Below are 18,858 nucleotides of genomic sequence, written 5' to 3'. Positions count from 1 at the left end.
TCCTTTCCTTTCCTTCTTTCTTTTCTTTCTTTCTTTTTTTTTTTTTTAATTCTGGGCCAGCTTTAGATCTGAGGCTCCAGCTCTTAGGCCTCTGCTGCTAAAAGTAGGTAATCGAAACAATGTATAACTCCAGCTCTGACTCCAGCTCTGAAAGCAGGTTTCTGGAGTTTTTTTTAGCTTTTATATGTTACTATGTTTCACACTGCCTGCTCAGAGCCCTGCAGTGGCAGGCGGGGAACGTTGGAGTCCGCCGTCACTGAAGCAAGCAAGCCTCATGTTCAGTTTAAGCTGCCTGGCTGCCGGCCGCCATCTTGGCTGTCAGTTAATTTGCATATCTCACTGATTAGCCAATGGGAAGGGTAGCGGTTGTACACCAATTACCATGTTTCTCTTTTATTGGTGTAGATATTTTTTGCTCCTTCTCCTCCTTCTCCTCTTTCTTTGTCTTTCTTAATATAAGTAAATATATGTTTTTAATCAGTATTTTGAAGCTCTTAGTCTTCAATTAAATCAATATTTAAACAAAAATGCATGCAATGAACAATGATACATATTAAAGTATAGTTTACAGCTTTTTCCACTTTAGTTTTGTTATGATGAAATAACTTTGGCACATAAAATATTATAAATAATACTTTGATGCTATTAAAATGTGATGCTACATATGAAGCATAGAAATCCAAAAGTATTATTTCCTGCACATAATATATATAATAATAATAGCAATGAAATTTCTTCTGATTTGGAGGCATAAGTATCCATTAGTATATATTCAACTATCCTCTTAAAAATTCTAATATCACCAATAAGCCATTCCATTGACTCCAGTATTACTTTAATTGTGCTCGTCAGACTTCTTGAGTCCTACCAAGCAAGTCTGATACTAGTTGACCTTTTACCTTCTTTTGGTTATATTTTAGAGTCTTTCTAAAGAAAGGCAGAATACTAACACTGAAAAGCACACTGCACAGAAATAAGCTTTTAAGAATTTTTAAATGCACTGAAATTTTTAATATTCCAGTGTAGCTACATTTTTAAGAAACAGAATTTTGCTTTTTTAAAGAAGAAAAAGAATTAGATTAAAATGTACATGGTTTGTGTAGCATTGATAGTTATCCACAATACCTCTTTTGGCCTCACCTTCCCTGAAGAACCATAGGCCAGAGAAACATTTCTCTTGCCTGGTTGCCCCCACAAAAAAAAAAAAAATCAGGAATTTACACATAAAAAAAGAATCTTGTTACCTACATTTATTTCAAGACTTAAAACCATACATAGTAACAGTGTCTTTCTTTATGAAGTACTTTTACAGCTTTTCCCTTTTAATCCCCAATAAGTATAGGAAGCTGTAACATCAGAGATGCTGTTATTCTACTCTACAGCCATAATTAAAACTCTTAATTGCACACAATAAATACCAAAGAGGGGCTATGCCATCCTATATAATAAAAGCCTTGGTGGCATCACACCCTCGTGCGACATAGTCACAAGATGGCCACCACAGATGGCCACGCACACAGTGGAGGCGGGGCCCAGTGGCCGCTCCGTGCGGTGAGGCCTGGGGGTCCTGCAGCTCTCCAGGGTGGGGAGGAGGTTAGTCCCGGTGGAGGAGGAGGTTTGAGGCAGGGGAGGGCAGCTGTGGGAGATCCGGCCAGCAGGAGAGCGGTTAGGCTTCAGTCAGGCCAGCAGGGGAGCAGTTGGGGGGCGACCAGGATGGCAGGCAGGTGAGCAGTTAGGAGCTGGCGGTCCTGGAATGTGAGAGGGATATCCAATTACCAGCACAACTGGGAGAAAACTGTAAGATAAATCAAAAGTGACTCCAACCAGCAAGATAAGGGGGAGAGTTAGTGGGGGGATGGGGTGCGGGGGCAGGGTGGTGCGCGGAGCACCACGTGGGCTTTGAGCTTTGAAACTAATTCTATGTAGCAGAGTGACTGATGAATGGGCAAGTCTTCAATACATGACCAATGAGTGCATGCAATAATCAATAAGCAATTTGAAACGTGGGGTTCGGGGTGCAGACTTTTCTTCTCGTGGGTTCTTGTCCTCATGAAGTTTGAAGAATAAACTTGCGGACAAAAAGGCTTCTTCAATAAAAATGTAGAAGTTTATTGGAAGCAGATACAAACTCCATCTGGGCAAGGGGTCCCCAAAGGAGACCTCATGAGGAGCGCCCCCCGCCCCCATGGGAAAGGCCTGCTCTCTCTCTCTAAAATGGGAAAATAAAATCCCACCTCGTGTTCCTTTGCCTCTGGTTTATATATGCTGCAGTTCTTTGTTTGAGTCTGACCTTTTCTTGTTGGTCCCTTTCCTTAATTTGGAACCCCCATATTTTGCCCAAGTCCATTCCCTTTACATCATAGAAGAAAGAAACTTCAAACTAATTCACACTATCCTTTTGGTTTTTTAATAAATTAATTCTTGGCGAGAGGGGAGCTTGAATTTGGAAACACAAACACTATTGCTAGTTAGAAATTAGGGCTTAACCTAAATGCCCAAATCAGAATCTACAGCAGTGAAATTTTGTGGCACTTTGGCTGGAAGGAGATTTCAAGTGCTGCGGCCTTGCCACCCTCATTAAGTTTCCACACCGGTGTTATTACCTGCTCCATCTGCCATGTCCTATGCCACTGTCACACGCACTGCTTTGTAGGAACCGATGCAGACTCATGGAGCTGTAATTGAGCCTTACAGAGTGGGAGGGGCCAAGCTGAGCACTTAGATAAGATGTTACTTAATGGGCATCCGAGTGTCTTCCAGGCTGGATCAGGGCAGACGCCCTCATTTACACTGATTTTGTTCTTTCCCTCTGATGCTCTGTGGAGGGAGAAAATGGTTATAAGTGGTTCACAATCATTGTAATTAGCACACAATTCATTCCAGGAAGGGTGATTTCTTAATGTTCACAAATTGCATACTTCAAAAGATCAGTTGAAAGACATAAATGGTCATTAATATTAACACTTTGTTCACCTCTTTCCCCATTAAAAGCTTTAACCTACAAGCATTTAATGCTTCAAGGGAAAAAATACCATCTGAATGAATAATTACACTATTGTGGCTGTCACTCCACATTGGGGCAGCTGTGCCCTGACCTCAGTATGGCAGTGGGGCAGTGTAGACCCCGGCAGGAGATTAAAGGCATTTTTCCAGCCCTGAGACAGGATGAGAAAGTCATTCCACCTCTAGCAGTGAATGAACATGATTTTCAATCAGATTCCTGAAGCTGACTGCTCAGCTCTTACACTGGACAATGATGGCAATTAAAGCTGGTTCCAGGGCAGGTTGAGGTGAATGGAGACACTGAAAGGCATTTAGGTTGTCCCTGAAATTCTGTGCTTCTTGCATCTACATGTGATACCTCAGGGTTAGGAAATTGCTATGTAGATTTATGTAAAATAATATGCAAATCAGAAGTATGTCTCCCCCGCCTTTAAATGAAGAGAACTATAGTAGTCCAACAATGCTATCCTCTCAGGGGTTTGCTTCCTACCACCCTCAATTCTTTTCTTAAAAAAAAAAAAAAAATATATATATATATATATACACACACACACATATATATTTTTTAAATATATATATTTTTTCCTAAATATACTTTTATTGATTTCAGAGGGGAGGGGAGAGGGAGAAGAGAGAGATGGAAACATCAATGATGAGAGAATCATTGATTAGCTGTCTCCTGCACGCCCCCTACTGGGAATCGAGCCCACAACTGGGCATGTGGGGGATCAAATGGTGACCTCCTGGTTCATAGGTTGATGCTCAACCACTGAGCCATGTAGGCTGGGATGGTCAAGGATATTTTAACCCTCATGGAAGGAGGAGCATCTTGTATTTTCTTCTCTCCCTCCCAGCTCCCTCCTTCTTTCCTTGCCTCCATCTTTCTCACTTGGCCCCTCTGCACGGGATATGCCCCTCATGGGCCATGTATTAAGTAAGGGGGTCCTTTACTAGGAAACAGATATCAGAAAAAGGTAACTAAAGCTTTCAGGCATGTAGTCACTCATAAAGTCACTCATGTCGTCTGCTACCAGGGGATATGCCATGTACCTGGAAAAGTAATTAGTTAGGAGTCACTGCTTTAACCATCATAGAGGTAACTAGGCCTTCGAGGCACCGGACTCTGGCACTGCCTCTGTGGGACACAGTTGTCTATTTCTGGCCATAACCGTGTTGGGCTATCCAGCCTCTCCTCCTTTCCCGCACATCACTTCGTATTTTCTTTCTGCTTAGGCTTACAGGGGAAATATTTTTACTCAGTTCCAAGTGAATGTAGATAACTTTTCCCTTCAAAAGTGCTACCCACAACACAGTTCCTGAAGGGTGACTCATTGGTGATGCCTGCACGCCCTACTGCTACCAAACCAGCCAGAGAGCCTCTCCATCATGTTCCGCAACAAGAATGGCCAATGAAACACAAAGATAAAGAATTCTCCCCAGACTAAAGGGTTTTTAGGACCCCATAGAGTTAATATGTCCTTGAGAGTTAATGTGGCCTGGCTGGTAGGGCTCAGCGGTTGAGCGTCGACCCAGGAACTAATAGGCTGTTGGTGTGATTCCCGGTCAGAGCACATTCCTGGGTTGTGGGCTTAATCCCCAGTAGGGACCATGCAGGAGCAGCCGATTGATGAAGTTCCTCTCTTATTGATGTTTCTATCTCTCTGTCCCTCTCCCTTCCTCTCTCTCTCTAAAAATCAATAAAAACATATTTTTTAAAAAAGAGTTAATATGGTGCCACCACAAGGGCTCAGGGGAGTTGAGACCCATGGGCCTGACTAAATACTGTCTCATAACCCTGCTAGCAGCATTGGTGGGTGACGAGACAACGTTCTTATCCCAACACAGGACCTTTCTGTGACTAAATGGTCACTTCATATAATTCAAAACTCCTTTCCTGAGATGTTAACTGTAATGGGTTTGGAAGGAATACTGTTTGTCAAGACTAACACATTTCTAGGGGTGGCTCAAGACTGTTTAATGTAGCAGCTATGCTCTTTGACTCCCAGTTCTGTTGCTTGAGGAACACGTATGTCAGTGTCCTTACCTTTACTCCACAGTCCCGCCTTCCACTCTCTATTTCTTTTTTAAAAATATATTTTATTGATTTTTACAGCGCGGAAGGGAGAGGGATCGAGAGTTAGAAACATCGATGAGAGAGGAACATCGATCAGCTGCCTCCTGCACTCTCCCTACTGGGGATGTGCCCACAACCAAGGTACATGCCCTTGACCGGAATCAAACCCGGGACCCTTCGGTCCACAGGCCGACGCTCTATCTGCTGAGCCAAACCAGTGAGGGCTCTATTTCTTCTTTATTGCTCATTTTAAACAAGGGAAATCTGGCATGCTGGTTTCAAAATACATAAAGCTATAGTAAATGAGTTGGACAAAGCACCCTTTTAGAGAAAATGGATGACAATTTATTGCTCTCTGGCAAATATAGGTAATGCAGTTCCTTTTTATTGGTCCAAACAGTCATCAGTTTAAAAGACGCGACAAGCTGTATCTGGCATGTAAACTCATGTTTGTTCTAAGCGCTTATTTTGTCCATTAAGCTCCATGTTATTGTCTTAAAAAAAAAATCAAGTTCTATTTTCCATGTCACAGGGAAGCAGCAAGAGGGGACATGTGAAGGTTTTAAACCAGCAGAGAAGCTAACTAAGTAGGAGCATCGCTTTGGGAGGCTTACAGTGTTACCAGCGAGGCCCTGAGGGAGGAGGGCGTTGACCTGCCGAGAAGCACAAGGTGCCTTCGTGCCTCCCGACCTAATTCTACACTCATTTCACAGCGTCTCGTCTCAGAGATGCTGCATCTATAGAGATTGTCTTAGCATCTTAAAAACAAAGGAAATTCCCTATGCAGGTCCCGAATGAGAGGCAGCAGCTTTGCATGTAAAGGGCAGGGTTCTATGCTCAGCGAGGAAGGTTTCAGTCCTGCTCCTGACAAAACTCAGGCTAATTACTGAGCCACTATCAGCTCATGATTCCTTTTTTCTTAATCCTCACCCGAGGAGTGAGGACATTTTTTCCACTGATTTTTCAGAGAGAGTGGAGGGGAGGAGGGAGGACAAGGAGGACGAAGAGGAGAGGGAGAAAGATCTACATGAGAGAGACACAGTGATTGGTTGCCTCCCATTTGAGCCCCGACCTAGACCAGGTATTGAACCTGCAACCAAAGTATGTGCCCTTGATGGGGAATCGAACCTTTGACCCTTCAGTTTTCCGGCTGATGCTCTAACCACTGAGCCCTGATCAGGGCTCAGCTCATGATTCTTTCCTGCAACACGTGGCTGATGTTTACCTACGCCTGTGGTGAGTAAACATTCCATAAAGGCGAGCGTGTTTATTTAACAGTCTTGGCTTCAGCTATACATACATCTGTAACGTCAATAAAAATGTCACATCCATATTTATGTAGCAAGGAGTGCAAACAGCATCCACCGATGTGCAAATTGTGGATATTAACATTGTTAGGGGAACCTGGAACTCAGTGAGACGTGGCCTGCACTTAATGGTGGGAGCCGGATGGCATTTAGGTTTCTCTTTCTGGAGTTCAAATCAGTGTGAAGGTGAGATTCGGGCCCTCCCATGGTGACTGTCAGATTGCCAAGGTGTCTTGATCATGGGACAGAGAAACTTCGTTTGAAATTGAATGGCTGTCGAGCTGTCACCGTCTGTGATGGGGCCTCCCTCAGAGGAGGACTGGCCGGTTACGGGGAAAGGGCTGCGATGAGCTGGAGAAAGCTGTCCGCGTGCTGTGCCTGTGCGTTCGGAGTACATCACAGAGCTCTCCTGCTGCTCGGGACTCTGTCTGTTGACATTAAAATGTGCTCACAACTTATAAAAATCATTAAGGATTCCATTTGCACCTCCCTGGTGGGAAGCTGGGAAATAAAACCACGCCAGCCAGCGTACATTTCAAATATTTACCATGCTGTACTTGCCCTCCAGGCACTGCTCTGGCAGTGTCCCTCCGAGAAATTAGTGCAGACACGGAATAGCCTTCTCCAAGGCCAGCATTTCATTAAAGAAACCTCAGTCACTTCCTTCTCCTTTGTCCCCCAGAACCCTGATCTCTTGTCTCTGATGCTCATGCCAGAGAATAAGAGGGAAAAGGAAAAGAAAACAAAACACAAAACAAACAACAATAAAAGAAAAAAAATGACAAAAAAGAAAAAGAAAAAAGAAGGGAAAAGAGAAGAAATTTTTGAGGGAAGGAGAGAGGAGGGTGGGACAAGGAAGGGGAGAGCACGTGGGAGGGGAGGTTACAAGGGGAGAGGGGAAGAGGAGATAGTAACTGGCGTTTATCACTTTGCTTAGTAAATGTCAACACTGAGCGAACCTCCACTAGCGCCCTTCTATTCTGAATCTCGGTTGAACTGTGTGGTTTCAGAAACAAGGGACAAAGTGTAGCAAGCATCCTGGCTTGTCAGTGTTCTGCATGAAGGAAAAACATGGAGAACAGCAATCTTTTATCCTCGAAGAATGCAAGACTAAAGGGAGACACGAAGACAATTCCTTAACAGTGAAAGCTGCCAAATGCTGGGGAAGGGCCGTGGAAGTGATTTTGGAACTTTTTCCCTAGAAGAATATGTCAAAATTTGGACATGTTCTTTCCCTTTCTGGGGTGTAAGGAGGCCCACCTGTGGGCGAGAAGCACCGAGTCCCGAAAGCCTGGGACGTCTTTTGATGGAAAGAAGGAAACGCTATGGACAGGGGGTGTGGGCCACAAAGAGCAGTGGAAAGAGAAATCCAAGGAGAGCTTCTTGCTCCGGTCAAGAGGTCAGCTCGGTTAGCAGGCAGGGAGGCCTCCCACCGCACCCCGTGACCGCAGCTTGGCGGTGTCCTGAAAACATCTCCGCTCGTGTGCAGCAGCACCAGGACCAGGCACCGAATGCTCATGTCACTGAGCTTGTCGCTGTTCTCAAACGGCAGGAATCACCACGGAGCTGACCGTGTCCACCAGCGTCCCTGGAGTGAGCGCCTCCAGGCCCAGGTGTCCTACATCAGGGCCCTGCACGCACCCCGGAGTCAGCTCCCTCTTTGTGTCCCGGTCAGTCATTGAGTTTGCAGTCCGGAGCTACCTCACCGCAGGGGAAGGGCGGGAACAGCTCAGCAAGGCCGGGAAGGTACTGCCTGGATGACCGCGTCCCTTTAAAGAAAGTGAAAAAGCTCCTCATCAGAAGCGCAGTCGGACAGCACTGCCGGCGCCTGTATAAAGGGCATCTCCCTCGTCAAGGTGCCACCTCTCACTGGAAAAAAAGGGGTTGATGTACAAACCACATCCTTTCAAAGCGGATGATGATGATAATAATAACAGCTAACATTTAGCGAGTATTTATTCTGTATTGGCATTGTGCTAACCACCTCACCTATATTAGGCCCTTTAATTCTCAAGGTAGCCCCGAGAGGTCAGCACTCCCTCACCCTCATTTTATGGAAGTGAAATGGGGGCAGGTGGGCAGCCACTTGGCCGAAGTCCCAGGCTCCAGAGCAGCCAGGATTTGCTGCTGAGTCTCCCTGACTCCGGGCTGTGCCCCCACAAATGACATGTTTCTCTCCTCCAAGAGCGAGGCTTCCTTTTCTCCTCGTTTCTCGGGAGAGTGGGAGCGCACAAGGGGAGTTCTTCTCCTCACGGGGTACTGGGAGTAAGGTGCCCTCTGGGCTTTAAATGTGATGACATGGTTTTGTGACACTGCTTAATACAGAGGCATAGACGGATCTCTACCTGCTTCATTTCACCCAGGACTGGGCACCAGTCCCCGTTGCTATGAGAACTGACATACAACACTGTACTTCAGACACCCAACTGACCAAATTAATTCGTTTGCTAGCATATCCTTAAGAAACTATATATGGAACTATGCATATATGTACACACTCATACACATGATTTTAAGAAATTCTTAAATGAGCATTTACACATCCAAAACATTATTTTATATATTTTATATTTCTAGTGAGAGCATGTCATACTTTTGAGAATTTTTTAAAAAAATATATTTTTATTGATTTCAGAGAGAAAGGGACACGGAGAGGGAGATAGAAACATCAGTGATGAGAGGGAATCATTGATTGGCTGTCTCCTGCATGCCCCACACTGGGAATCGAGGCCACAGCCCTGACGTGTGCCCTGACCGGAAATCGAACCATGACCTCCTGGTTCATAAGTCGATGATACTCAACCACTGAGCCACGCTGGCTGGGCTTGAGAATGTTTTTATGTTCTCTTCTCCAACTGAACCCTTATATTAGCTTCCTGATGTAGGCCTTGTGGAGATTATTATCTTTATTTTAAAAATGAAGAAGCAGCCTAGTCGATGTGGCTCAGTGGCTGAGCGTCGACCTATGAATTGGGAGGTTATGGTTCAATTCCAGTCAGGGCACATGCCCAGGTCATGGGCTCCATTCCTGGGTAGGGGCATGCAGGAGGCAGCCAATCAATGATTCTCATCTCTCTCTCCTTCTCCCTTCCTCTCTGAAATCAATTAGAATATCTCTCTCTATATAAAAGCCTAAGCGACTGTCTGACCATTCAACTGTCCAACTGGTAGCTATGACTCACAATGACCACCAGGGGGCAGACGCTCAACACAGGAGCTAAAGAGCTGCAGTGGCTTGGCAGCTGTGGGTCTCCGGTGACACACCCAGAACCAGAGAGGAGGGAGCCTGATTCTGGGAGCTTCACCGGAGAACCGCCCCCTTGCAATCCAGGACCCCTCGGGGGATTTTGGAGAGCCGGCTTTGGCCTGATCCCCGCAGGCCAGGCCCAGGGACCCCATGCACCGGGCCTTTAGTACACAAAGAAGTGAAGAAGCAGAGTTTTAGTGAAGTAAAGTGATTTATCAAATGTTTCACAGCCAGCAGAACTGCAAAGGCAATTCAGTTCTCCTGCAATGCCAACTTCATTCTTTCATTTTGTAACCTTTGAGGTGAAGCAGTAGGAGCTGCTTTTGCTTTATTGCGGATGCTGCAATTTCTTTTGTTGAAAGCATGTGATTCTGTGTTCTTGTCATGTACGTACCCCATCTCAGGATGAATACACAGGGGGAGACAACCCGAAGCTCACAGACAAGTGTGCAGTGATGGGTGTGTACGCATCCCAGGGGGCCTGTCACCGTTTTCATTCAGGAGGCCTGGCGTGGGACCCAAGACTCTGCATTGCTAACCAGCCCCCGGTGCTGCTGACCCATTGCCCATACTGTGCATTTAGAGAAGTAACAGTTGACAGAGGAAAACGTCTGACAAGGAAAAGAATTTTCTGTTCTGGTTTTATTTTTATTTTTTTAGTGGGGGTGATTAACCCAAGAAAGAGGCAGTGAAGTAACCATGACTCACCTCTGTGTGTCCTTTGACTTTAATATTCCTATGCCTCCTCGTCCCCACCTGCCACACAACACGTGTGTTCACCTGGATATTCTTTCTCTTAATGGGGTTGTACACAACCTCTTTGTGTATCACTAAACGAGAGTCTTTTGGGTTTATAAGCATCATCCTTTTAAAAAAATCCTCACCCAAGGATATGTTTTTATTGATTTGAGAGAGGAAAGGAAAGAGAGAAAGAGAGAGAGAGAGAGAGAGAGAGAGAGAGAGGAACGCATCGTTTGGTTGCCTCCCTTACATGCCCGGACTGGGGAGTGAACCCATGACCTTTTGGTGTACAGGATGACATTCCAACCGACTGAACCACCTGGCCAGGGCAATTATTTTTTGTTTTTAATTGTGGTAAAATATAAATAACATAGAACTTACCATCTGAACCATTTTTAAGTGCATAGTTAAGTACCATTAAGTATATTACATTGTTATGCAGCCAATCTCCAGAACTTTTTAATCTCGAAAAACTGAGATTCTGTACCCATTAAACTCCCCCAAGTTCTCCCTCCCCCCAGCTTCTGGAAACCACCATTCTAAACTTCCTCTTTTAAAGGGGCAATTATCTCAAAGAAACATTCTACTTTGCATTCATATAGTTGTTAGACAAAATGAAAGCGCACAAGATTTAGAGTCAGAAGAAGTGATTCCAAACTTTGTTTCCAGGTTATTTCTCCTAAAGTTCATTATGCATTTGCAAAACTGTGGGCTTTCTTCCCTCTTTATTCCACAGAGCTGTTGTGAAGATCAGACGATGTAATAAATAGGTCTGAAACATTTGCAAACTATAAACTGCTACACAGAAGTTAAGTTCTTAATTGTGATTATGCCAGAGCATGTGGCGTGAAGGACCAGGAGGTTTGGTGGGGAGAGCAACAGTTATCTGAGATGAGAGGTCTTTCAAGCTGTTAGTGGAGAATCAAATTTCTCTGCTGCTTGTGGGAGCGAGGTGGAGGTTCTTAGGGTGCTGTGAAATAAGAATTTCCAGAAGCCCCCATGGGAGAATGAGATGTGGCGAACGGCATTGTTCTTGTGGAGTTATATTCCTCAGGTTCCAAAGTCCCTGGCCCTTTAATCCAGTCTTGAAAGAGGTACAGCTGAGGGTCCAGCAGAGCCCAAAGCAGGCCAGTTTCCAGAGCTTCCGTGCCATGGTGGAGCCGGGCGTAGTTCAGCATCCAAGCTCATTAAAGTCCATCAGTCCAAGTGCGGAGTCTACAAGGCCACGAACCATGTGGGCACAGGGGAGCCCGCCCCTGCAATAGGAGAGCCGGGAAGTGGCCAGAGAGAGAGAGAGAGAGAGAGAGAGAACACTTCTTTGTCTAGAAGTTTAAATATTCAGATTTTGTGTGCTTGCCACTGACTCTACTCCCAGGTGTGATTGACAGACAGCCCCTCCCCTGTCGCTCAGACCTTACTGGGCATCATCCAAACTGCCTCCGTCCAGTCCCTTCCCCATTTGATCAGCGGGGACCAGACTTGGAGAGTATTGAATGCAGCTTTTTGGCAAAGCTGTGCAAATGGCATACCTATGTTATCTGGTCTTCACCTTCCTCCTTTCCTGTTAAATAGTAACCAGGTGATTACTACAGCACCAAAGGGAGAGGATGCCCCAGTCAGGGGCAGGGCAGACAGATATGTCTGGGTTTGGGGCTAGTCAGTGATACCTCTCACTTGAGAATTGGGAAACCAGTTTTAGAGAGATGTGTGAGCCAGACAGACGGGTATGAGAATGCCACATTCCTTTTATTGATAAAGCAGTTTGGAGCAAGTGGCTTGTTCTCTGTATCTATGTGCCTCTTTCTGTTTTGCTTGTTTATTTTGTTTTTCAGGTTCCACATGTAAGTGAAATCATATGGTATTTGTCTTTTGCTGTCCGACTTATTTCTAGTCTCCATGTCTTTCGAATTAAGTAAAATATTAGGTATTTATTTATTTATTTATTTATTTAGTTAGTTAATCCTTGCCCAAGGAAATTTTTTCATTGATATTTAGGGAGAGTGGAAGAGAGAGGGAAAGACAGAGAGAAACATTGATGTGAGAGACATTGATTGGTTGCCTCCTGCATGAGCCCCGACCATGAGCCCGGACCATGGCCTGGGCCAGGGAGGAGCCTGCAACCAAGGTACGTGCCCTTGACTGGAATTGAACCTGGGACCCTTTGGTCCACAGGTTGATGCTCTACCCACTAAGCTAAACCATCTAGGGCAAATATTAGGTTTTTAAATCACTATGAACCAAATACACATTTTGGCAGAATTTATTCTGCTGCCTCTAATATGAATTCTGAATAAGTTCATCCAGTGGTAGCCTATTTGTTCATTTTAAACTTCCCTGATTTTGTTTTCTCAGAAAGCAATTAGTATCAACTGCTCTGTACCAAAGAGCACCACTGTCTCCCTCAGAGTAAAGCCTTAAAGGGAAATGGTAGTTCAGATTCAACCAGGCGCTGGACCCACAAAGCACTGAAAAATCACTCCTTCCAAAAAATAAGCCAATTTCAAGTTGTTTAGTTGGGTTATGTTAGCATCATTTATAGGTGCTTTTCAGCAAAAATGGAAAGGCTTAGCCAATTTGCGTTTTAAGAGAGCAGCTAGAATCATAGCCGACCCCCACTCCAAATTTAAGCATAAATGGATCACCAGATGATACTATTGTTTCTGGACAAAACACAGACTGGGCACACTGTTATGTTTTCTCTAAAGAGGACCAATACATTGAAAAACAAACCCAACTGGCTTGCATTGCTCTTCTGATAAATCATGTTTAATTTCAACTCACCAACTTATGCCAGACATGCCTTACTACTCAGAAACAAAGGGAAACCTGAAACTGATTCCTTCGGGGGAAAACAGGCATTGAGGGCAACAGTCTATCAGGCCTGGACTGAATTACAAAACACTGACAGTACAGTTTTGTAACGTTTGTATAATGCCCAGATATCGCTATAGGAAAAATTATAAAACTAGCTAAACTCCTATTAAATGGGTGTCCAAGATAATGCTTTCCATTTATTATTAAAACCAGAGGCCTGATGCACGAAATTCGTGGAAGAGGCTTGGCCCTCGCAGCTGCAGCAGCTTGCCTCTGCCCTTGCAGCCCCGGCTTCATCCAGAAGGTTGTCTGGAAGGACGTTGGGAAGGTCGTTCGGCTGTCTGGTCTACCCAACTTCCCTCCCCTGCTGGCCTGATTACCCCCAACTGCACTGGGGAGGGGGCAGCAAAAAAGAGAAGACATCCCTCTCTATTGCACATGAACCCTATATACAGGCCCATCTGGCCCAGGCTGGTGGGATGCCTGGCACATTCTCAGATCCCTGCTCAGGGGCTGGAGGGGTGACTGGTGGCAGCACACGTGAGAGGGGACCTCTGGGTGACCACTCTGGCCCTGGCTTCTGGTCCTGGCATTTCCTGGTCCTTGGTTCCTTCCTGGTCCTGCCTGCAGCCCTGGTCCCCCTACCTGGCTCAGCCTCCCGTCTCCATCCTGGCCTCAGATGGCCCCCTTGGCTCCTGGGGGCTCTGTCCTCCCCTCCCAGCCTGGAGGTCCTTGGGGGAGGTTATGGCTTCTGAGACTCCCCAGCAGCCCTGCCACTCATGTTCACACAGGGAAGGGGTGTGTGTGGCAAAAGCAGCTGTATAAATGCGGGTGCAGGGGCAAGTCCTCTGGGGTCACTTGGACAGTTTGCTGATGACGTGGATCAGGGCTGTGTTCTCGTCCTTGAGGCGCTGGTTGTCAGCCGGGAGGTTGGACAGGCCCTTCATCTCCTCTTTCAGCTCAGTGGCCTTGCGCTCCAGGACCCTGTGCTCAAATCTCTCCAGCTCCAGGATGGCCAGCCTCTCTGCAGAGCGCTCCTGCCTCTGCGGGGTGTGCTCCAGCTCCGCCTTGAGCTGCGCCAGCTGCAGCGTGGTCTGGGTCAGGGCCTCACGAAGTCTCTCGTTCTCAATGTGCAGCTTTGCGTAGAGCTTCCTGAAGCTCCCTCAGGCTCTTCCAATTTGGGCTGGGGTTCTGGGTTTAGGTCCTGCTGCCACTGGAGGGGCAGGGCTGGATTCTGGGCTGATGGATCCTGCCTTCGCCTCCTCCCCCTTCACAGGCCCTCTCCTCTCATTGGCAACCCTACGGTGCTCCCTGGAGGCCTGTGGTCCCTGTCCCTGCCCCTCAGGCACCTCTACTCTCTGGGCAGGGCCATCAGAATTCTCAACCCCAGGGACTCGGGGCTGCCAGGAAGGGTCCAGGCTTTGTGCAGCCTGCTCTTGATCAGGTTGGGAGAGTCCGATCAGGGGCAGGCAGGTGAGGGGAGAAGCTGTGAGGTTGGCCAGCCCCACCCCCTGATTGGGCTAGTTCGCTGGCTACAGTGGGTGGCGGTGGTTCGCTAGAGGCCGGTGCCTGCAAAAGGCAGGAGGGAGCCCCCACCCGGGGGAGGGGGGAGAGCCCCCGTTCGCTGGCTACAGTGGGTGGCGGTGGTTCGCTGGAGGCCGGTGGGAGCCGCCGGTGCCTGCAAAAGGCAGGAGTGAGCCACCACCCGTGGGAGGTGGGAGGGAGCCCCCAGCGCCCGCGGGAGCCGGGGGAAGGAACCGAGAGGTCAGCAGTTCAGCCCCCTCGCCAATCAATGCCACCTCATGGCGACTGGTCGTTTGTTCAGTTCGGACGCCACGGCCCCTGGTTTTTTATATATATGGATGGCTTTTAGCCAGACATCAGAATTCTTTAAAATAAGCAAAACATTCTTAGCATTTATTAAAACTGTTTTTAAATCTTGATTGTTTAGAGTTTTACTGTAATTACTATTCATAAAGCCATTTTCATGACTTACTAATAGTCTTTTTATCAGATTTCTGGAATGTACAATGTTAAGGTATGGCCTTTGATGGATGTTACCATGACAGTGAGACTGACGTGGCCCAGGCTTCCTTTTCTCTCCATGCTGAGGAAGCTCCATTCGAGGAAGAGTCACAGGCAGCCCCAGCACAGGTCCGCCCGGATAAAGGGAGGAAGATCCCTGGGGGCACGTTGGTAGAATCACTCTGGAGAACAGCCATGTCATTGACACCTGTTCATGGATTTTATTTACCATGGTGTCTATTACATTTAATTTGTTTCACTGGGGTATATATGCGTGAAGAGAAATTCCCAATACATAACACTTGTTTTAGAGTCAGAGTATATCAAACAACAGCTGACTATGAATTGGACAGTGCTAGACGGAACTGAGAGTCAGCAGCCACGGCTTCTGCCTACAGAAGATTTGAAAGTGGACTGACTTACATCCAGGACCGTTTAAGGTCTTAGGAGGATCTGACCCCATCAGTGAGAGTCACAGGCATGCGTATCATGGAAAAACAATTCTACAGGGAAGGGCTTTGTAACTGCTCGTCTGGACTCCCTTCTTTCTAAGTGTAAATTTTCTGTATTTAACTAGGGAATAAAACTGGACTGTGACTATAACATAAGGGGACTTGGCTCCTTAGCGGTAGCCAAGTGCCAAAATATCTGCGCTGAATCCTCCCCAGGAAGAACATCAGCATGAAGGTGTCCTGTAGACACCCTCACAGCTGAGCTTCCTCGAAGACCTTCCCTCCACCATCTCCCCTCATGGCTTTTGTCTTATGGCATTGACATGCCCCTTATGTTATTGAGTCCAAGGGGCACGAAAAACTGTAAACTTTGCTCAGTCTTCCCATCCCAATATTAAAGTACAGTGGGGCCTTGACTTACGAGTGTCCCGACTAACGAGTTTTTTGAGATACGAGCCGTCTCTTGGCCGATTTTTTGCTTTGAGTTGCGAGCTAAAATTCAGGTTACGAGCCAGCTTCAGATACCCCACCACTAGTTGGCGCAGCAAACGTCACAGTGAAAACCACAACATCAGCCCAGCATCATGGGTCTCACCCGTTCACTGTTGATTTGACATACGAGTAATTTGAGTTATGAGCTCCGTCACGGAACGAATTAAACTCATAAGTCAAGGCCCCACTGTAATACATCACACTGCAATGGCATCGTATGTTTTGTAGGTGAGTATAGTTTTCATAGCTCTTGGAGGTATTTCATTAGTTACTTTATTCACCAAATGTTTATTGACATGCAAGAACAGTGAGCTGGTAGCTATACGAAGTGACAGACATAATGGGTGTTAGAGCAGAAGTAGGTACACCTCCTGAGTTCTGAAAAGGGAACCAAAAGAAGGAAAATGACACCCATGAAGGGATGTGGGCTCTCAATTTACAGACAACTGAAGATGCCTCCAGACGTGGTGTTGAGCAACAAATTGAATAAAATGTATTTATCCCATAGTAACTTTTGGTAACTTTGGTTGAACCAAGTAAATCAGGTTCAGTGGGTATTAAATAGACGTTTGTTAAGTAGAAAAACCTCCAATGATCCACATTCATGTTGTAGACGGGCAGTGTGCATACTTTTGTGTGGAGTAGTTTGAGAAAAAGACTCCACTTAGAGACAAGCCCTTCATAGAAAGTATAAAATATTTCCCTTCCTATTTTGATTCCTGGGATTGAATTAAGGGAAACGAAAACAGAGTATTACTTTCAGTGTTTTGTCATTTATTTCACCATAAAGTAAACCAAATTGATTTGAATTCTTTCATGTCAGGTAGAGAGGCAAATAACTTCTTCCTTAACAATAACATTGGTCTTGATTCTCTGCCATGAATGACATAGCATTCCAGAAACTTACGTTACCCTTGGGTGCAAAAGATTTAAAAGCAAATTCTTTTTCTATTATGACTTTCCTCATGGGTGGGTTAATTCTGAGATATTTCATTTTCTTAAAAAAATTTTTTTTTATTGATTTCAGAGAGAGAGAGAGAGAGAGAGAGATCAGTGATGAGAGAGAATCATTGATGGGCTGCCTTCTGCACACCCCCTACTGGGGATGGAGCCTGCAAACCAGGCATATGTCCTGACCAGCAATGGAATCATGACCTCCTGGCTCATAGGTAGACGCTCAGCCACTGAGTCATGCTGGCCAGGCTCATTTTATTTATTGATACAACTTTTCCAATTCTTTCAATACTGTCCAAGGGCTGTATTTTTCTAGGAAACTGTCCAAACTTGAGCTAATATAATTTATGTAAGACTTTTCTCCATTTAATTGTAGATAGACCATAAATAAAATTTATAACTATTTAACAGTTTTTAAGCCTGATGTAAAGGGGGTAGTATTTTCATAGGACTATATTTTTAAAAGACAGAACAGAGTAATATTTTAGGTGGTTCTTTAGGAATTTGTTGCCATGGTTTGAGCAGAGCACTGCAATTGAATTAACATTTCTGATTCTGATATACTTTGTATATAATTGGTGTTTGGTTTTTTCTTAAAGGACAAATCTGTAAGTAAATAGAACAAATCTACACTCTTCCCTTCTTCCAACTCTGGTTCTTCGGACGTTGCTGCTTTTCTTCTGCTTTGACCTATCACATTCAGCATGTCCGGCGCTTCTGCTGGGCGCACCGTGTCACAGTTTAAGTCAGACGCGTGGCTGAACACACGGGGCCGTCTCGGCTACAGGGCCGATCTCTCGCACTCCACACACACCCGGCGTTGCTCTTGAGCATTCATGCACAGTGGTTGGCCCATCAAACATAACTTTGGTTAATGTCCAGACACGCAGGCATTGTATTCTTCAGTGATAAATTTCTAACACTGAGAAATAACATTTGTTTGCTGCTCTAGGGAATTATTAGAGCATTCAGAATGAGCTCCCAGGATTTTAGCCAATTTCTTCTCCTCAAATTGGTGGTGGCAGCTTGTGAAGTCTAGGAGGACAGAGCTGGTCCTGTGAGCTTCATTTCTGTCAGGGAGCAGCACAGTTTCTGGCTCAGTTCTTATTTCAAGCAGAAGGAAATGCCATTGACATGGGAAACGCATGAGTGACAGACAGCACATAATGGTTCCCTCATTTTGATTGTCACTTCGTTTACTGATCACAATCCCAAACGGACTGTGTGTGATTGCTCACTGAGGGGTAAGCTGGGATAAAATGCAAGGATATCAGAAAATACACTGCTTTCTAAGATGAAGAAACAGCCAGTCAACTCTAAACTGCCTAAATATGGGCTCTTTTGTAGAACTGCTCTGGAAAAGCTAAAAAGAGGTATGTTTTTAACTTAATTTTATTGTCTTTGTTCTGGTTGAAAAAATGAATACAATTTCATTATAAAAATTGAAAATACCAATTGGCAAAAGAAGAATCATTCACTCAGAATTAAACAGTTAACATTTAAATGTATGGCCTTAGATTTTTCCTGTGCATAATGTATTTTTTCAAATGGAAACATTTATCACTTACATTTATTAATTTGAACACATATCATAATGAACACTGTGCTGGGGATATAGAAATGAAATATGGACCTAGTCCCTGACTCATTGAACTGCACTCTATTCAGAAATGTATCCGAGTTAAGCCATTTATAAGCAGACTTTCTTCTCTGGATCATAAACAAGTTTCTTTTATTTTACACTAGAGG

At 45.3% G+C, this 18,858-nt stretch overlaps 1 protein-coding gene across 1 annotated transcript in view; it reads left to right on the top strand.

Annotated features, from left to right (window-relative positions):
* GABRR3 (gamma-aminobutyric acid type A receptor rho3 subunit) overlaps positions 1-8,145 on the top strand; it is a 40,715-nt gene extending 32,570 nt beyond the window's left edge. Inside the window, exon 7 of the mRNA XM_006774980.1 lies at positions 7,937-8,145. Coding sequence (XP_006775043.1) covers positions 7,937-8,145 — 209 coding nt within the window. The remainder of the gene's footprint in view (positions 1-7,936) is intronic.
* Positions 8,146-18,858: the final 10,713 nt, after the last annotated feature.

The sequence above is a fragment of the Myotis davidii genome, unplaced genomic scaffold (assembly GCF_000327345.1).
Source record: "Myotis davidii unplaced genomic scaffold, ASM32734v1 scaffold48, whole genome shotgun sequence".
Taxonomy (NCBI): domain Eukaryota; kingdom Metazoa; phylum Chordata; class Mammalia; order Chiroptera; family Vespertilionidae; genus Myotis; species Myotis davidii.
This window is presented reverse-complemented; position numbering and strand designations above follow the sequence as displayed.